The sequence below is a fragment of the Delphinus delphis genome, chromosome 12, assembly GCF_949987515.2.
Source record: "Delphinus delphis chromosome 12, mDelDel1.2, whole genome shotgun sequence".
Taxonomy (NCBI): domain Eukaryota; kingdom Metazoa; phylum Chordata; class Mammalia; order Artiodactyla; family Delphinidae; genus Delphinus; species Delphinus delphis.
In genome coordinates this window covers 81,691,917-81,706,885 of record NC_082694.2, presented here as the reverse complement: position 1 = coordinate 81,706,885, position 14,969 = coordinate 81,691,917, and the positions used below count along the sequence as shown (strand labels likewise).

At 49.7% G+C, this 14,969-nt stretch overlaps 1 protein-coding gene across 1 annotated transcript in view; it reads left to right on the top strand.

Moving 5' to 3' along the window:
* Positions 1-14,969, top strand: part of LPIN1 (lipin 1) — a 68,592-nt gene that overhangs the window by 29,618 nt on the left and 24,005 nt on the right. The window contains exons 8-14 of the mRNA XM_060027080.1: positions 546-861; positions 1,948-2,041; positions 2,704-2,894; positions 3,923-4,016; positions 4,775-4,844; positions 7,926-8,018; positions 11,074-11,153. Coding sequence (XP_059883063.1) covers positions 546-861; positions 1,948-2,041; positions 2,704-2,894; positions 3,923-4,016; positions 4,775-4,844; positions 7,926-8,018; positions 11,074-11,153 — 938 coding nt within the window. The remainder of the gene's footprint in view (positions 1-545; positions 862-1,947; positions 2,042-2,703; positions 2,895-3,922; positions 4,017-4,774; positions 4,845-7,925; positions 8,019-11,073; positions 11,154-14,969) is intronic.

Sequence of the window (14,969 nt, the reverse complement as noted above, 5' to 3'; positions counted from 1 at the left end):
TGAGATCAGTAAATTTTCACACTGTGAACGTGTCCACGTGACTTGCACCCAGGCCAGGAAGTGGGGCTAAATCAGAACTTGGAAACCCTCCAACCCTTTGCAGTTACTGTTCCAACTGACCGCCCGCCCTCCCCCCCCAAACCCCCAGGATAAACCCAATCTTGACTCTAACAGCAGAGATTAGTTTTGCAAGATTCATCATGTTGTTGGGTGTAATCGTAATTCACTTGTTATTCTTATTACTGCAAACGCCCTGTGGTGTGAATACACTTCCCATCTTCCTGCTGGACGTTTGCGTTCTGTTGCTAATCTCACTCACTGCTCTTTGGTAGTTGATGTTTTCTGTGAAAGTTCATTCACTTTGGAAGTACTGTCCTTGGTTTCCAGACCTTTTGGCAGGTACGGAATCACCAGGTGACTTCCGAGGCTTCACCGTGTCCTGCCAAGTGTGGGCATGGCTCTGGAGATCCTTGCCTGCCCGGTTGTTCTTCGGTGACTCAGTTTCTCTCTGACCTTCTCTCTCCCTCCCTGCCCCTTTGATCTAGTCATCTGCACACAAGATGAAAGAGTCCAGCCCGCTGAACAGTAGAGAAGTCTGTGATGAGATGCACTTTCAAGCCATCCACAGTGAATCTTCAGACGCGTTTAGTGACCAGTCACCGACACTGGCTGGGGCGTCTCCCGTGCAGCCGCTGTTGGAGCAGAACAAGCCGCAGACGGAGATTGAGTTCGCGAACGAAGAAGATGTTGAGGCCTTAGGAGCTGCAGCGCCCCCGTTGCCTACGATCGAAGAGTCCAAAGCCCTCTCCGCCAGTGCTGCCCCCACAGCCAGCAAGACAGATTCGCCTTCTAGGAAAAAGGGTGAGAATGCCGGCGCTTCCCAGCTCCCTCCTGCGAACCTGGGGCTCGGCAAACTACAGCTTCTTCCCCCCAAAGTTCGGGGTGCTTCAGAGTGGAAACAGGACATCTCTCCTGTTCGGTCCGTACCCTTTTGCTGAATATGTGAGTTCTCAGAATGTAGTCATAGAAAATCCGGCCTGAAGGAGGCCTCGGGGATGGTGTGGTGAGCCCCGCCCTGTGCAGGTCAGGGGTGCTGGGGTCCAGCACACGCTGGGACTGCACAAGACGCTGATGACTAAGCTAATCTGTGCCCCCTCTCCCCTTGCCCCTAGTTTCTCTCTAGTGCATTATCCTGTTTTAATTTCTGCGTACTGTGTGTCACTATTTCAAATGATCCTTTGTTTCTTTTTTTGCCTGACTTCCCTACTAGAACATATGTGCTCTACAAGGTCAAGAATCTTTTTGGTCTGTTTACCTGTTTCCGTGGTACTTAGAATAGTGGTTGGCACGTAGTGGGGGCTCCTTACATATAGCTGAATGGCCACCTGGTTGCCTGTCTGGAGGAATGACGTTAAGCCTGTCTGTTAGCCGTGTGGCTTTGTGCAGTGTTCTAGGTTTGTATGAACCAGTGACGTAATTCTCCAGCAGAAGTAAACTGGAAGGCTGCAGTCATGGTGCCCAGGGGCCGATGGTACCCTCATTAGGGTACTGTGCTTCAGAGTCTCGATGGGGAAGTGCTTAACGAAAGCATTATTGTTTAGTAATAATAATAACAACAAAACCCATGCCATTAATACCAATAATAATAACAATAGTAATCGTGTCAGTATATTGAGTGCTTAGTACTCTTCAGGTCCTTCCCAGCTGGGGAGCTGAGGCTCAGCGAAGTTAGGCCACCGGCCCAGGCCACACGGCTGGCGAGGGTGGGAGCCGCATGCGAACCTGGGCCGTCGGCCTCGGTGGCGACGCTGTGCCGCTGGCTTCTAGCTCTTGGGTTTCTTGCAGCATCTGCACACTGTGCTCAAGTCCCCTTTCTGGAGATGCTCAGAAGTCCATGAGGTTGTCTCTGGAGAACGGTGCTCTGATCTGACCCCTTTGCTGTTTTAGACAAACGGAGCAGACACCTTGGTGCCGACGGCGTCTACCTGGATGACCTCACAGACATGGATCCTGAAGTCGCTGCCCTGTATTTTCCCAAAAAGTAACCATCCTTTTTATTCTTCGTATCAGTTTCTGTAATCTGAATATTAATCTGGGAGTCCGCCTTTTCCTTACATTTGATTAGAAAGTGAGTGAGCAAAGGCCGCAGGAGGCTCACGGTTTACTGTGAGAAGAAACCAGTGAAAGCAGTGGACCCTCTGTGGAGATGAGAGTGGGTGGGCGTGTCCCCAGGTGGCACCTGAGCGGGAACGCAGGCACGAGGCCACCTCCCCGATGGCACCAGGGTGGTGTCGCGGTGGTCAGTGGCCCGCAGCCCGAATCAGTGGCCAAGAGCGGGCAGCTGTGTGGCCCTGTCCCTCCCCAGGGGAGAGTCCCCCGTGGCCATTGGGGGCCCATCTTCAGTTCTCCCGTGATCTGCAGGGAGGGCCAGATCCTCGGAGCATGTAGCAGAGGACTGTGGCCTCTTAGGACAGCGTGCTTTCTCTTCTGTCGGTTTCAGTGTGTCTGGGAGAGGGTGCAGGGAGACGTAGAGGCCAAAAATGACCGTCTTCCCTCCTGAGGTCGTTCACTGAGCTTGTCTGTCTTTGTCATGGTGCCTGAATGAAAGTCTGTCCTGGGATGAAATCATTGGCTCCTCTGATTGCCAGAGCCCCTTGATACCCATGTGAGACCTCACAGCCCGTTCCACTCTTCTGCTTCCAGCGGAGACCCTTCTGGGCTCACAAAACACGCCAGCGACAACGGAGCCCGCTCAGCCAACCAGTCCCCGCAGTCCGTGGGCAGCTCTGGCGCTGACAGTGGCATGGAGAGCACCTCGGACAGCCTGAGGGACCTGCCGTCCATCGCCATCTCCCTGTGCGGCGGCCTCAGTGACAACAGGGAGATCACCAAAGGTACCGTCCCGGAGCCGGGCTTAAGCCAAGAGCTCCCCCTGGTGGCCGCTGTTGGGAACGGCTCGAAACCTGGGCTCCTAGAATGCGTTCAGGTCACGGGCGATGTTCTCTGGCCCGGTTAGTGGAGCACACATGACCCACTGTTGCTCAGGACCCGAATGTTGCTGCCTGGCAGTTGGCTGACCTCAGGGTTCTGTGGGTCACACGTGGCTCCAGGCGACAGCAAAGCCACTGGGGTCACGGGTCGTCAAGTGTGCTCGCAGAGCACAGCGTGTGCCCGTCCTGCAAGGGGTGTCCCAGGGCGGCAGCGTCAACACGGGGAAAACGCAGTACGTTGCAAGTGTGCAGAAGTGCCGGAGGAGGGAGGGATGTCTGAGCAAGTGCTGGGACACATCCCGGCTGCATCCGAAGGGGGCACCCACCCTACTTATAACAGTGGTGTCCCAGCATCTTACGCCAGTTATGTGGTGAGGTGGCCCTGAGACCCCCAGTCGATGCAGTCAGCCATTCCAGCTGATGATTCCTGGCCCTGGTGGCCCTGGGTGTTTCCCACCCCCAACCTGCCTTAGGCAGGTCACCGTGCTTTCATTTGTGACTTGTTCATCCTCACGACTACCGAGGGGGTAGGCGAGGTTCCTATTCCCACGTTACACGTGAGGGAACTGAGTCACACCAGTGACTGTGACTTAAACCCGGGTGGCCGGACCTTGAGCCCTGCTCCCCGGTCGTCTGCTTCTGCGGACACATGTGTTTACCGTAGTCCCACACGCCTGCTGCCGCGTAAGCGCGTGTGCACTGATTAAGGGTCAGCCTGCCCCCCATCCTCCGAACGCCCCACCTCCCTCCATTTATGTGCAGACACTGCCCCCAAACTAACGGAAGCCCCCTTTGCAAATAGATTTTATCGGATTGTCTGCACAGTTGGAATGTATAAACTCTCAAAATACCTGTGAACATGAGCGACTGAAAAACAGGCCTGGTTTTTGAACCAAATTTTCCTTATGTTTTCCCTATGCTTGCTTTCGCAGATGCGTTTTTGGAACAAGCCGTGTCATATCAGCAGTTTGTGGACAACCCTGCCCTCATTGACGACCCCAATCTTGTGGTGAAGATCGGGAATAAGTAAGTTCCTCCCGAAAGTCATTTCAGCTGTCGTGTGATAATGCTTCAGCTTCAGTTTCTCAACCCTAGAGACCTGGACGATAGCTCTTGGAAATATGTGAAATTAAGTCTCTGTTAAAAGTCTACTACTGTCTCTTCACTCTTGGCAAAATGCTGCGTCACCATATAGCGAGAGCGTTGACGTAACTGGATCCCCAGGCGTCTACACTCACCTGCATGAGATTTCATGATGGGAGGTGTGATGTCACAACCTTGGCCTGTGGGGCTCGGCCCGTATGATGCGCGGGTGTCGCACGATAGACAGTGCACACACCCCATGAAAGCTTCGTTGTCTAGGGTCAAGGGACGTGCACGTGTTTTTACAGACTGTTGGCAAACTTTTCTCTCCAAGAGGAAGCCATGGACGTTTACGTGTTAACTGAGGGCCCTAGTTTCCTTTTCCTTGAAAGGTGGCAAGAAATGCCCCAGCGCGTTGGTGGTTGATGCGCTGCGGGGCGAAGGCTGCTCTCAGCTGGCCTCTTGGTCGCCCGCCACGTCGTGCGTCGTGCCAGACGGCCGTGGCCGCTGTGGGTTTGATGGAGGAGGGGCTCCTGCAAGGGCAGGGCATGTGGGGGGGCTGGGCCGGGGAGCTGGCCACAGTCATGGGCTCTTTAAGGACCCAGCTAGGGTTCCAGAGCCTTCCATGACCGCTTCTCAGGACATGAGGTTTTCAGTCTGAGCCTTGGTCTTCTGACATCTTTTTTGTTGTTTTGTGTCAGGTACTATAACTGGACGACGGCGGCACCTCTGCTCCTGGCGATGCAGGCCTTCCAGAAACCTTTGCCAAAGGTGAGCTTTACCATGAGACAGAAAGGGACATGGAAAATGATGGCGAGATGAGTGTTGGGGGGGTTGGAACTTAGCTTTTAATTTAGAAACCACGAGGTGAATTACACTGTGCTGTTTGGAAGTCCAAGGGTGTAAACGTCAGGGTCTCTCTTGCACCTTGACTGTCCTTCTCCCCTCCTCGCAGTCAAGGCAGTGCCGGTCTGAGCCCTGCCCCCTCCAGTCCCCTGTCCCCGCACCCGCCGTGCCAGGGACACAGGTGGAGGCAGAGCAGACGGGCCGACGTCTGAGCCCAAGGGAGATGAGGGGAGAAAGGGTGGGAGCAGGCAGCAGGGTTGGGCGCAGGGAAGCGCTGTACCAGGTGCCAGGTGTCACCGTCAGCATGAGGCGTCCCTCAGCCAGGAAGCGGGTCTGGGGCCGATGGGCCGAGTAGGAGCAGGTGCGGGCTCTGGGCAGCTCGTAGCTGCACCTGAGCACAGGTGAGCGGCTGCAGGGAAGAGGCAGGGCGAGGGGCAGACGCACCGCCGCGGCCCCGCTGTGCCCGCATCCTCCCCCTGCCGGCTCCCTGGGCCTCGCCTGGGATTGACCGTTTTCCAGCGTTGAGTCTTTCTACCAGATGCTACGTTCTTTTTGCTGCAGAGGCCACGTCTCACGCTTGCCTCCCTCATGTGCTTAGCGAGCGCTTTGTGCTGCCGTGGATGTTGTGGTCTGTCGGAACTCTCATCTCTGAGGTTCCTGAAGGTCTAATCCGACTTCGTGGAGCCCCTGCTCGCTCCTTTGTGGTTGTGTGTGTGCGTGCTTTGGGATTGTGACCTCGTCCTTGGTGGTGCTTTATCTGTGAGTATCCTTTGTTGGACGGGGCCGAGGGCATGTTCTCCAGAGCGGGTTTTGTTTTGTCCTCGGCAGCTTCTGCATAGCATCTGTGGCCCAGGACAGACTTGTATGTTACGTGTCTCAGCTCTGAACAGCTCAAAAAGAAGAAAGAACAATGTACTAGGTATTTAGTGATAAAGTTCACGGAAAAAGAAATGCCTCCTGAACTTAAAGAAATTAGTCTTTGTGGTAGGCGTTCTCAATCTTCCTACAGGTTGTCAGTAATTTTTTGCGTTCTGTTTTCAGTGTTTATCTAATACAGAATTTATCTTTATATGTAGAATTTTTCACCGTTTTCTTTTGTGGCTGCTGGTTTTGTATCACACTTGGATATTTTGAGAGTCATGAGTGAGGTGTCAGGACCCAAATCAGTTTTTTTTTTTTCTCTTCAGCTGGTTATTGAATTAGGATATGCTTTGGTTGCAAGAAACAGAGTGACTACAAGTGCCTAAAATAATAGGGGTTTATTATCTGGCATAGTAAGAATGTTAGAGGTTGGTAGTTTCAGGCTTGATGAGTCTGGGTGAGCTTCTTTGATTTCCTTGGCTTCCCCTTTACGATCCCAAGATGACTGTTTTACCCATCATCTCGCATCCAAAATAGGAAGGATAGAGGCAGGCTTCTCACGTTTCATTGGCCACAACTTGGTCACATGACCAGCTCCAAGCCAGTTGATGGCAACACGGTGGAATGGCCAGTCGAAGTGGTGCTGACCCATCGAAGTTCCTCCCCTGGAGTTGAGCCTGCCTTCCCAGAACATCCTGTACAGTGTAGTCTGGTTCTCGAGCAAAGTGTTGGCTATGGTGGCAAGAAAGAAACGGGATGATTCACCCAGGGAAGCCACCGAGAGGGTCTGTCAAAGCTACCTAATTATCCCGATACCTTTCATTAGATAACTCTTTCTCCCGCTGATAGGCAGTTACAACTCTATCATATGACTACTTCCTCCATGAATTTAGATTTATCTCTGGACTTTGTCTTCTGTTGCATCAACATGTTTACTCATGTCCCAACACCGCGTTCTTTTAAATACTATGGTTTTTAAATGTATTTTAATAAAATAAATTTTATTAAGGCTCATGCCTACTTATTATTCTGTCTGAGTTTTCTTGGCGAGTTTTATTTGTTTGTTTTATAATTGAACTTTAGAATCAGTTAGTCTAGGTTTGGAAAGAATCCTGGTAGTTTTTTTTACTTGGAGTTTTGTTATATTTATGGATAGAATAGGGTAATTGACATCTTCATGACTTGTCCTGTTCGTGAATTGGGTATGCATGGTTTGCTTTTTGGTGTATTTTGTGGTTTTCTTTTGTGTCAGGTAGGGATTTTTAAATGATAGAAAGACGCACACGTCAGGCTAAATATGTGAATTATTTCTCTTTCCACTTACCTGCAACTCGTTCGGTTGAAAGACTTAAATCTTTCTTTCATTACTAGCTGAGGTATCAGCTACCTGATAGTTCTGTAAACCAAGGAAAGGAAATTAGATAACATTTACCTTGGTCCTGGAATTAGCCTCAAGATGGCTATTTTGTTCTTTGGAAATATGTGGAAAATTATAATTATTTTTTTAAAATTTATTTTATTAAAGTACAGTTGGTTTATAAAGAAAATTATTAATTAACATTTAATCTCCTCCTATTCCATTGGCATTTATTTAGGGCAAGAGTATGAATTTTCTTTCTAATCCTTGAGCTTTTAAATCAGATGCATCTATTAATACTCAGTGTGCCACAATTTGAAAACTTACATTTGCTAAAAAGATCCTGTGCGTTTTACCTTTTGTGGAAGACTGTTTACCCTATACCTCATGTTAATCATTTCATTTTTTATTTTACAATCATCTTATTGAGAATAACAATATCTTAATCAGTAAACCACTTTAATTTGAAAACCTCTGGTCTGACTAATCACTAATGATTTTCAATGCTTTCTTTTTCTGTTGTTGTTGTGTTGTATTTTATTTGTTGTTTGTTGATTCCTTTAACATCTTCTTAAGTCTTCATGCTTAAGTTATCTTAATGTAATTTTGGACTCCATTAGGTTTTGCTTCTCAAAAATTTTTAATTCACAAATAGTATGTTGTGTTTTCTCTGATTTTTTTTTTTTTTAAATCTTACTTTAATTTGCATGTGTGTGTCTTTTGGTTTGAATGTGCTAAGTTGATCTTTTTTTGGTTCCATTATTTATGTTACCATCCATTTAAAACAGGCCACGGTGGAATCTATCATGAGGGATAAGATGCCCAGAAAGGGAGGAAGATGGTGGTTTTCATGGAGGGGAAGAAACAGCACAATCAAAGAGGTGAGTCTGAAAAACAAGAGTGTTCCTGCTTAGCTCAGCAAATTTTGGGTTTGGGTAGTAGGGTTTGTCTCCATGCGCGTGTCAGTGAAAGAAGCCATCACACTGAGTGTGCAAGAGTCAGGCCTGCCACGGGGTACGCAAAGGCAGCACAGAATGAGGGGAGGTGGAGAAGGGCCCGGAGCGGTGAGCAGAGTTGCCGTCACATCCTGGCTCTGTTACCTCTCAGCCTGGGGACCGTGATCGGGTCACTCCTGCTCTGTAACGTGTCTTCATCTGTAAAAAGAAGAGATTCAACGTGATGTTTAATTTTTTTTTTTTAAGTTAAATATCTTCCTGTTGCTTGTGAGAACAGTTTTAACGAGGTAGACTTAACAGCCTAGACTAATTCCCATTAGTCGTTCCACTTTGGTGGCTTTGGTTTCCATTTCTATAAATGCCTATAATTTGTTTCAGATCTTTGCCAACCTCTCAGCCTATTTCTGGAAGCACTTGCTTTGCTTGGCTTCTGTGCCAGTGTGTCTGCCTGGTCTTCCCCCCGCCTCGGGGGCTGTTCCTCCCCTGGCTCAGCCCCTTTGTAAGTGGGTTCTCAAGGGTTGTCTTAGAGCCTTCTCTCCTGCTTCGACTGCCTGTTTTTCCCTAGGCAGCCTCATTCACGCCCATGCGATGACTCCATTTTTATTAACAAGGAGGGCGTTTTGTACTCCATGTCCGTTTATCAGATAGCTAGCTAGGCAGATACCTCCACGTGGACGCTTCAGGTACTTCAAACTTGTCATTTCTGAAATCGATCTGATGGTTTTCTCTAGAGTTCTTCCTTTGTTGGACCACCGTCAGCAAATGGCACACTGTCCACCCACAGGCTAGCACTTCCTTCTTCCCTCACCCCTCCTGTCAGTTTACCATCCTAAGTATCGCTCAGGCTTTCCATTTCTCTCTAGCTCCGCACCCCACAACTCAAGGCTGCCACCTTCCCTCCGAGGATTGCTTCCAAACGGTCTTTCTGTATCCATTCTTGCCCTTTCTTCCTCATTCTCTGCAGTTGGCATTGGTCTATGTAGTATAATGGCCCCATTTATATTTCTCCCTGCTTAAAAGCTTTCCGTGGTTTCCCAGCACTCTTGTAATTAAGACCAGTATCCCTAGCATGGTCTGCAGGGCTTGTGTATCCTGGCCCCTGCCTCTGTAGAGCCTCACCCTTTGCCATTCTCCCCCTGCCCTCTGTGCTTTGGTGTCCCTGGCTGAAAGTACCTTCTACCCCAGGACTCTTGCATGTGTTATTTCTCTGCCTAGTGTTCTTAGGACCCCTGTCACCCTTCTTCACTTAATTAACTAGCATCTCAAATGGCCCTTTCTGGGCAGGTTCGTCTAGTCTGCTGTTCTCTGCTCTCCTAACCCTGCCTGGGAACTTTTCCTTCACAGGTTTTCTCATCGTTTATAATTATACCCCGATTAGTACGACTATTTGATTAACATCCCTATGTCCCCTCCAGACCCTAAACTCCATGAAGGCAGAGAGCACACGTGCTCGTGGCTTGGATCCCTGGGGTCTCCCGAGCACCCGTTTTGGGACCCAGAGCAGGGGTTCGGCAGGTATTTGAGGGAATGCTGATTGTACTTTTGGAATCTAGTGTGAAGAAACCCCAAGGGCAGTGGGCAAGTTGGTTATTATAAGAGTAAAAGAAATCCCAGGAGCTCAGTTTGTTTATTTCATTAGTTCAAAGGGAAAGAGTCTGTTGGGAGGGTTTCATCAAGATAAAACTGTTCTTGGGCATTTTCTGTTGGCATACCTGAGCTTTACTGACTGTCCCATTATCTCCAAGGGGTATAGACACGGTGGAGCAAGCACACGCTTTACTTTAGGAGACTTAAGGTGTAAGGGGCCTTTCTGATTCTCTTACTGGAGAGCAGAATGTTCGAGAATTTAAGAAGAAGGCTACTTCAGAGACCTATTCTTGCAGAGTGTCCAGAGTTTCATTAGTTGGAACTGAGGAGAATACGGCATGCAATAAGGAAGAGTTATGAAATCTCTTAAAAACCTGAAATATATTTCAGATAGATACACATTTTTGTGCTGGTCTAATAAAGAATTGTTAATAGTGGCGGCTAAGTTACCTGCCTCAACAGATAAATTAAACATTACTGGGCCTGTTCTCACATCAATTATTTGCATGCTTATAAAAAGCTAAAGAATATTTGAAAATAGCTTGTCCCCATCAAATGTTAAGCTCATCACCCTGTTACACAGTTTCTATCACTCATTTTCTTTATTCATATTGAAAACATCAATCTCTACCCCCTGACCAAATGACCACAGATCGTGAAATTTGTAAATTCTGTGGCCTTTGACACACGTGTCTGGCCTGTGATGACTTCCTGTGACGTCTGTGGGGCTCGTGGATGTTCTCCTCCTCCCTTGCCTGCTGTGGGCCAGGCTCTGTGTTTATTTGCAGCATCTCTGTGGTCCCCATGGCAGCACTAGGAGAGGCATGTCATCATCCCTGTGTTGCTGGTGAGGAAACGAGGCTCCAGAAGGTTGCATGACTTGCCCGAGGTTCCTAAGCCAGGGAAGCAGGACTGAGCCCAGAGCTCTTAGAATTCCAAAGCTCTTTCCAGTACATCAAAGGAGCATCTTCTATTAAGAGCATGCGGTATTGAGAAAGAGAATGCGCCCATGTTTTTCTCAGGCAAAATATGGTGTGAAAATATTTTCAGGCATTTCTATCAGCAATTATAAGAAAATATTTTGAAAGCCCTCGCGTATCCAAGCAGCCCTTGATAGAGCATTTGCATAAGCTACAGTGATTATGAAGTTTGGTTTGGTGCCAAGAATACTTATGGAAAACAGACTTATTTTTGTCAAAAATACTTCTCAGCTTAATTGTAGACGGCTAAGCAAAGGAGTAACTAGGACCCACCATCCCTGTGGGGGCGCTGCCGTTGGGGAGGGCACTGGGGCCCTGCTCTGGACTTTGAGGAGCCCGTCACAGAGCGCCAGTGGTTGTGTAGGTGGTTTCCCTTTGGTGTGTTCATGATTCTTTGTCTTCTTCTTCTCCAGGAAAGTAAGCCAGAGCAGTGCCTAGCAGGAAAGAGCCACAGCACTGGGGAGCAGCCGTCACAGCTGGGCATGGCTACCAGGTACAGTGCCACGTCACCTTGGGGCGTTGCGGCTCCTTTCCGTGTCTACGGTCAAGGCACAGATGCTGATAGCGTTCACCGAATAGCCCGGGCCTTGGACCCAGACGGACCCGGGTTGCAGACCTGGCTCTGTCCTTTACTCAATGACCTGGAGCAATTTACTCAAATGGTTGTTCCCAAGAATCAGATGGAAGCGCTTGCTCCTCAGATACCGAATTTCCAAAGTAAACGTGAGGCGTGCATGAGACGACGTAACGAGCACCCCTCGTACTCTTGGCGTGTGCTAGCCCTCCGTTTACAAAAGGTGGGAGCAGTGGTGGTAAATAATGATGATGAGGTTGAACAGCGGCGTTAACGGGCATGAAAACAAGTTGCCCTTCTGAAGGAACTTGCCTTTCTCTAGAGTTTAAACGCTTACCAGGACCTACATTGATACTTTCCTAAGTGTTGATAGGGATTCATGTTAACTTGTACAGGAGCCCTTAGAGTTTGATAATACGGATCGTATGAGTCGTGTTTTGTCTTCAGGGTAACCTACTTGTACGGGATTTGAGGGTAACTACTGTGAGGGCCATACCGTCACCCTCTAATTCGACGGTGTTACTGCATATTGACGCTGAGTGATCTGAGCTGGTATAACACCTTTTACATATGACCTCACCCTTCTGGTATTCCTGTGCTTGAGAAACCCAGGGTTGCGTTTCTTATTTAGCAGGCAGAAGATGCTAACATGTTCATTGAGGGCAAGATGCATATCTCTATCCTTTTTTTTTTTTTTTAAATTTTATTTATTTATTTACTTACGGCTGTGTTGGGTCTTCGTTTCTGTGCGAGGGCTTTCTCTAGTTGCAGCGAGCGGGGCCCACTCTTCATCGCGGTGCGCGGGCCTCTCACTGTCGCGGCCTCTCTTGTTGCGGAGCACAGGCTCCAGACGTGCAGGCTCAGCAGTTGTGGCTCATGGGCCTAGTTGCTCCGTGGCATGTGGGTTCCTCCCAGACCGGGGCTCGAACCCGTGTCCCCTGCACTGGCAGGCAGATTCTCAACACTGCGCCACCAGGGAAGCCCTCTATCCTCTTTATAGCTTAGAGGCCAAGCCAGCGGCTGACCCAGAGCAGGCATGTCTTCAATGTGCTATTACTGAACTGATGAGATTTTTCCAGTATATTGTTGTTTCCTAGGGGAGGCGGGCTTAGATTTCAAGTCCTTGGATTCCTGGCCGGAGCTCTGTATCTTAAACTATTTTATTTCTAGAACTCATTGTTGGAAATAGAAACTCATGTAGGTGTCACGTAGGAAACAGTCTGATTTCTTTCTTGTCCTCTGTGGAGAAGAGTGTGCAGGACCTGATAAAACTGCATGGCAGGGCCGGCTGTCGGCGGGGATGCTACCACAGGACACCCTTTCTGTTCCCTCTGCTGGTGCCCTGGCGCTGTTCCTTCCCGCCTGACCCCCTGCCGGTCTGCCCTGGACAAGGGAGCAGGGCTGAAGAGCTTGTGTGTTTCTTTTCCAATCTTCACCCTCCATCTCTGGCTCATTCTCTGGGGAGGGGCTTTCCGGCACGGTTATCTGGATACCTTCCCGACCTGGAATTTTGAGTGTACCTTGAGTGAGCTTGGAGGGGAGAAGGCAGGTGGAGCTCGGGCTAGAAATGCGCGGTCCTGAGGGGGTGTAGGAGGCCGCTAGGATAGAAGGCAGTGGGTTTTCGGTAAGTAGGTGTTTGAAGCAGCAGGATGTACACGGCAGACTTTGGAGTCAGGCAGATCCGGCTTGGAGTCCTGGCTTTGGGTAAACTCCTTTCCGTATCTGAGGGAAGGAACTAGCGTGCTGTCCGTTCCCAGAGCAACCAGGGAAGGAGACACAAGCAAAGATGCCACCCTTCTGTCCTGAGCAGTTGAAACCAGCAGTTTGGCTGCACTGGAAATACCCTGCTCTCCTGGGGCTCTTTTTGAGACCCTCTGTGTCCTGCAGTAATTTCCAAGCAGAAGAGGCAGCATGAGCTGGGACTTTGTCACTCTTCTCTATGATCTTTGGCGAATTCATCAGCCCCTCGGTGTTTCCTCCTTCATCTGTGAAATGGGCACAAGACTGACACCCACACCGCAGGTGTTGGCTCATCTAATCCTCACGGCAGCCTCATGAGAAAGGAGGTGCAGAACGTGAAACCCAACAAGGCCACATGGGCTGTGCCTGTGGTCAGGAGGGTGGGTGGCTCTGTGGTGGCCTGGAAGACACAGGCTCATCTTTTTTTTTTTTTTTTTTTTTTTTTTGCGGTACGCGGGCCTCTCACTGTTGTGGCCTCTCCCGTTGCGGAGCACAGGCTCCGGACACGCAGGCTCAGCAGCCATGGCTCACGGGCGCAGCTGCTCCGCAGCATGTGGGATTTTCCCAGACCAGGGCACGAACCCGTGTCCCCTGCATCAGCAGGCGGACTCTCAACCACTGCGCCACCAGGGAAGCCCAGGCTCATCTTAACCATGCAGTTGCAAGTGTTTAAAATTATACTCCACAATATGGGCCAAACGCAGGATGTCTGCCAAATCCGGCCTGTGATATGCCAGTCTGAGACCTGGGGAAGGCTGGCCAGGGGCTCAGAGAGGTTTAAAAGGGACAGAACACGACGGTGGCTGGTACGGGCTGTGTGTTCTTCTCCTTTCCAGCCGCGTGACCGCTCCCGGAGGCCGCCCGGTGGGCCGAGGGTGGAGGAGGCAGCAGGGCGCTCCTGCAGCTCTTCCTGAGCTGGAACATCGGCTGACACAGTCCATCTGAAGCGCTTCGGATTTTCTTAGTATCTGATATGATCCTATTCAGATGTTGACAGAAACGCTCTGCCCTCTTAGATAGAATTTGGCTGTTGGCCACTCTGAGTTAGTTAGTCAGGCTACATTTTTTTTACAAAACCTGAAACACGAAGAATTGACTGTTGCGAAAAGGATTTGAGGCTCTGAAAAGTCTTCGTGTAAAGTCTCCTGAGCAGTGTACATCTTTTCATTTTTACTGGCATCCTAGTCCCCTAATTAGATTCATGCAGTTGACTGAAAAAAAGTGTCGGAGTGCTTTCCTAATTGACAGACTTGTGATTGACAGAACAGTCCCTGAAGCCTCATAATTGAGCAAACAGCTTGTCACCATGCAAGTCATTAAAATACCATCAAAAACTGCACACTGACAAGTGCGAACTTCAGTGTTGTTCACAGCTCCTTGGCGGAACACAGACACTCGAGTGAGATGAGCCCTTTTGTTTCGTTCTGTCGCTCCTTGCAGACGCCGCGAAGCCAGTGACGTTAAGGACTGTTGCAGGAGTGGGGAAGGGGGTGGCCAGGTCCACAGATGACCGTGCCCTCGCCCTAAGCCGGCACCGCCAGCTCAGGTGTACAGCTCCCATGGCAAGTTTCCGTATCTGTGTTTTCCTTCCCGCGCTCCCTCAAACGTGGCATGCCGCACCGATCTAGGCGTTTCGGGTTTTGTTTTAAAGCAGCAGATGGAGATAAGAGCTCTTCTGCCTTGCTTCCGCATCCCACCAGCAGAGGCTCACATCAATCTGTTGCCACTGAGAGCTTCAGTTCACATTTGGATCTCATTTCCCACCAAACTGTTTGCGTGGAATGTAAACATTTTCCAATTCAATGAGGGGCCTGTAGCTTCATCTCCTGGGTTCCCACCCAGGCACTGGTCAGGCCGCTTGGCGCCAGGACCACGTGTACCCGTCTGTCTGAAAACCAGCCTCTAGGTCGTTGGTTGAAAAGGATCAGCGTTGTTTGTAGGCTCGGCAGAGGTCGGAAGGGGAAGGGACTTCTGTGTCATTTTACAGATGAGCCA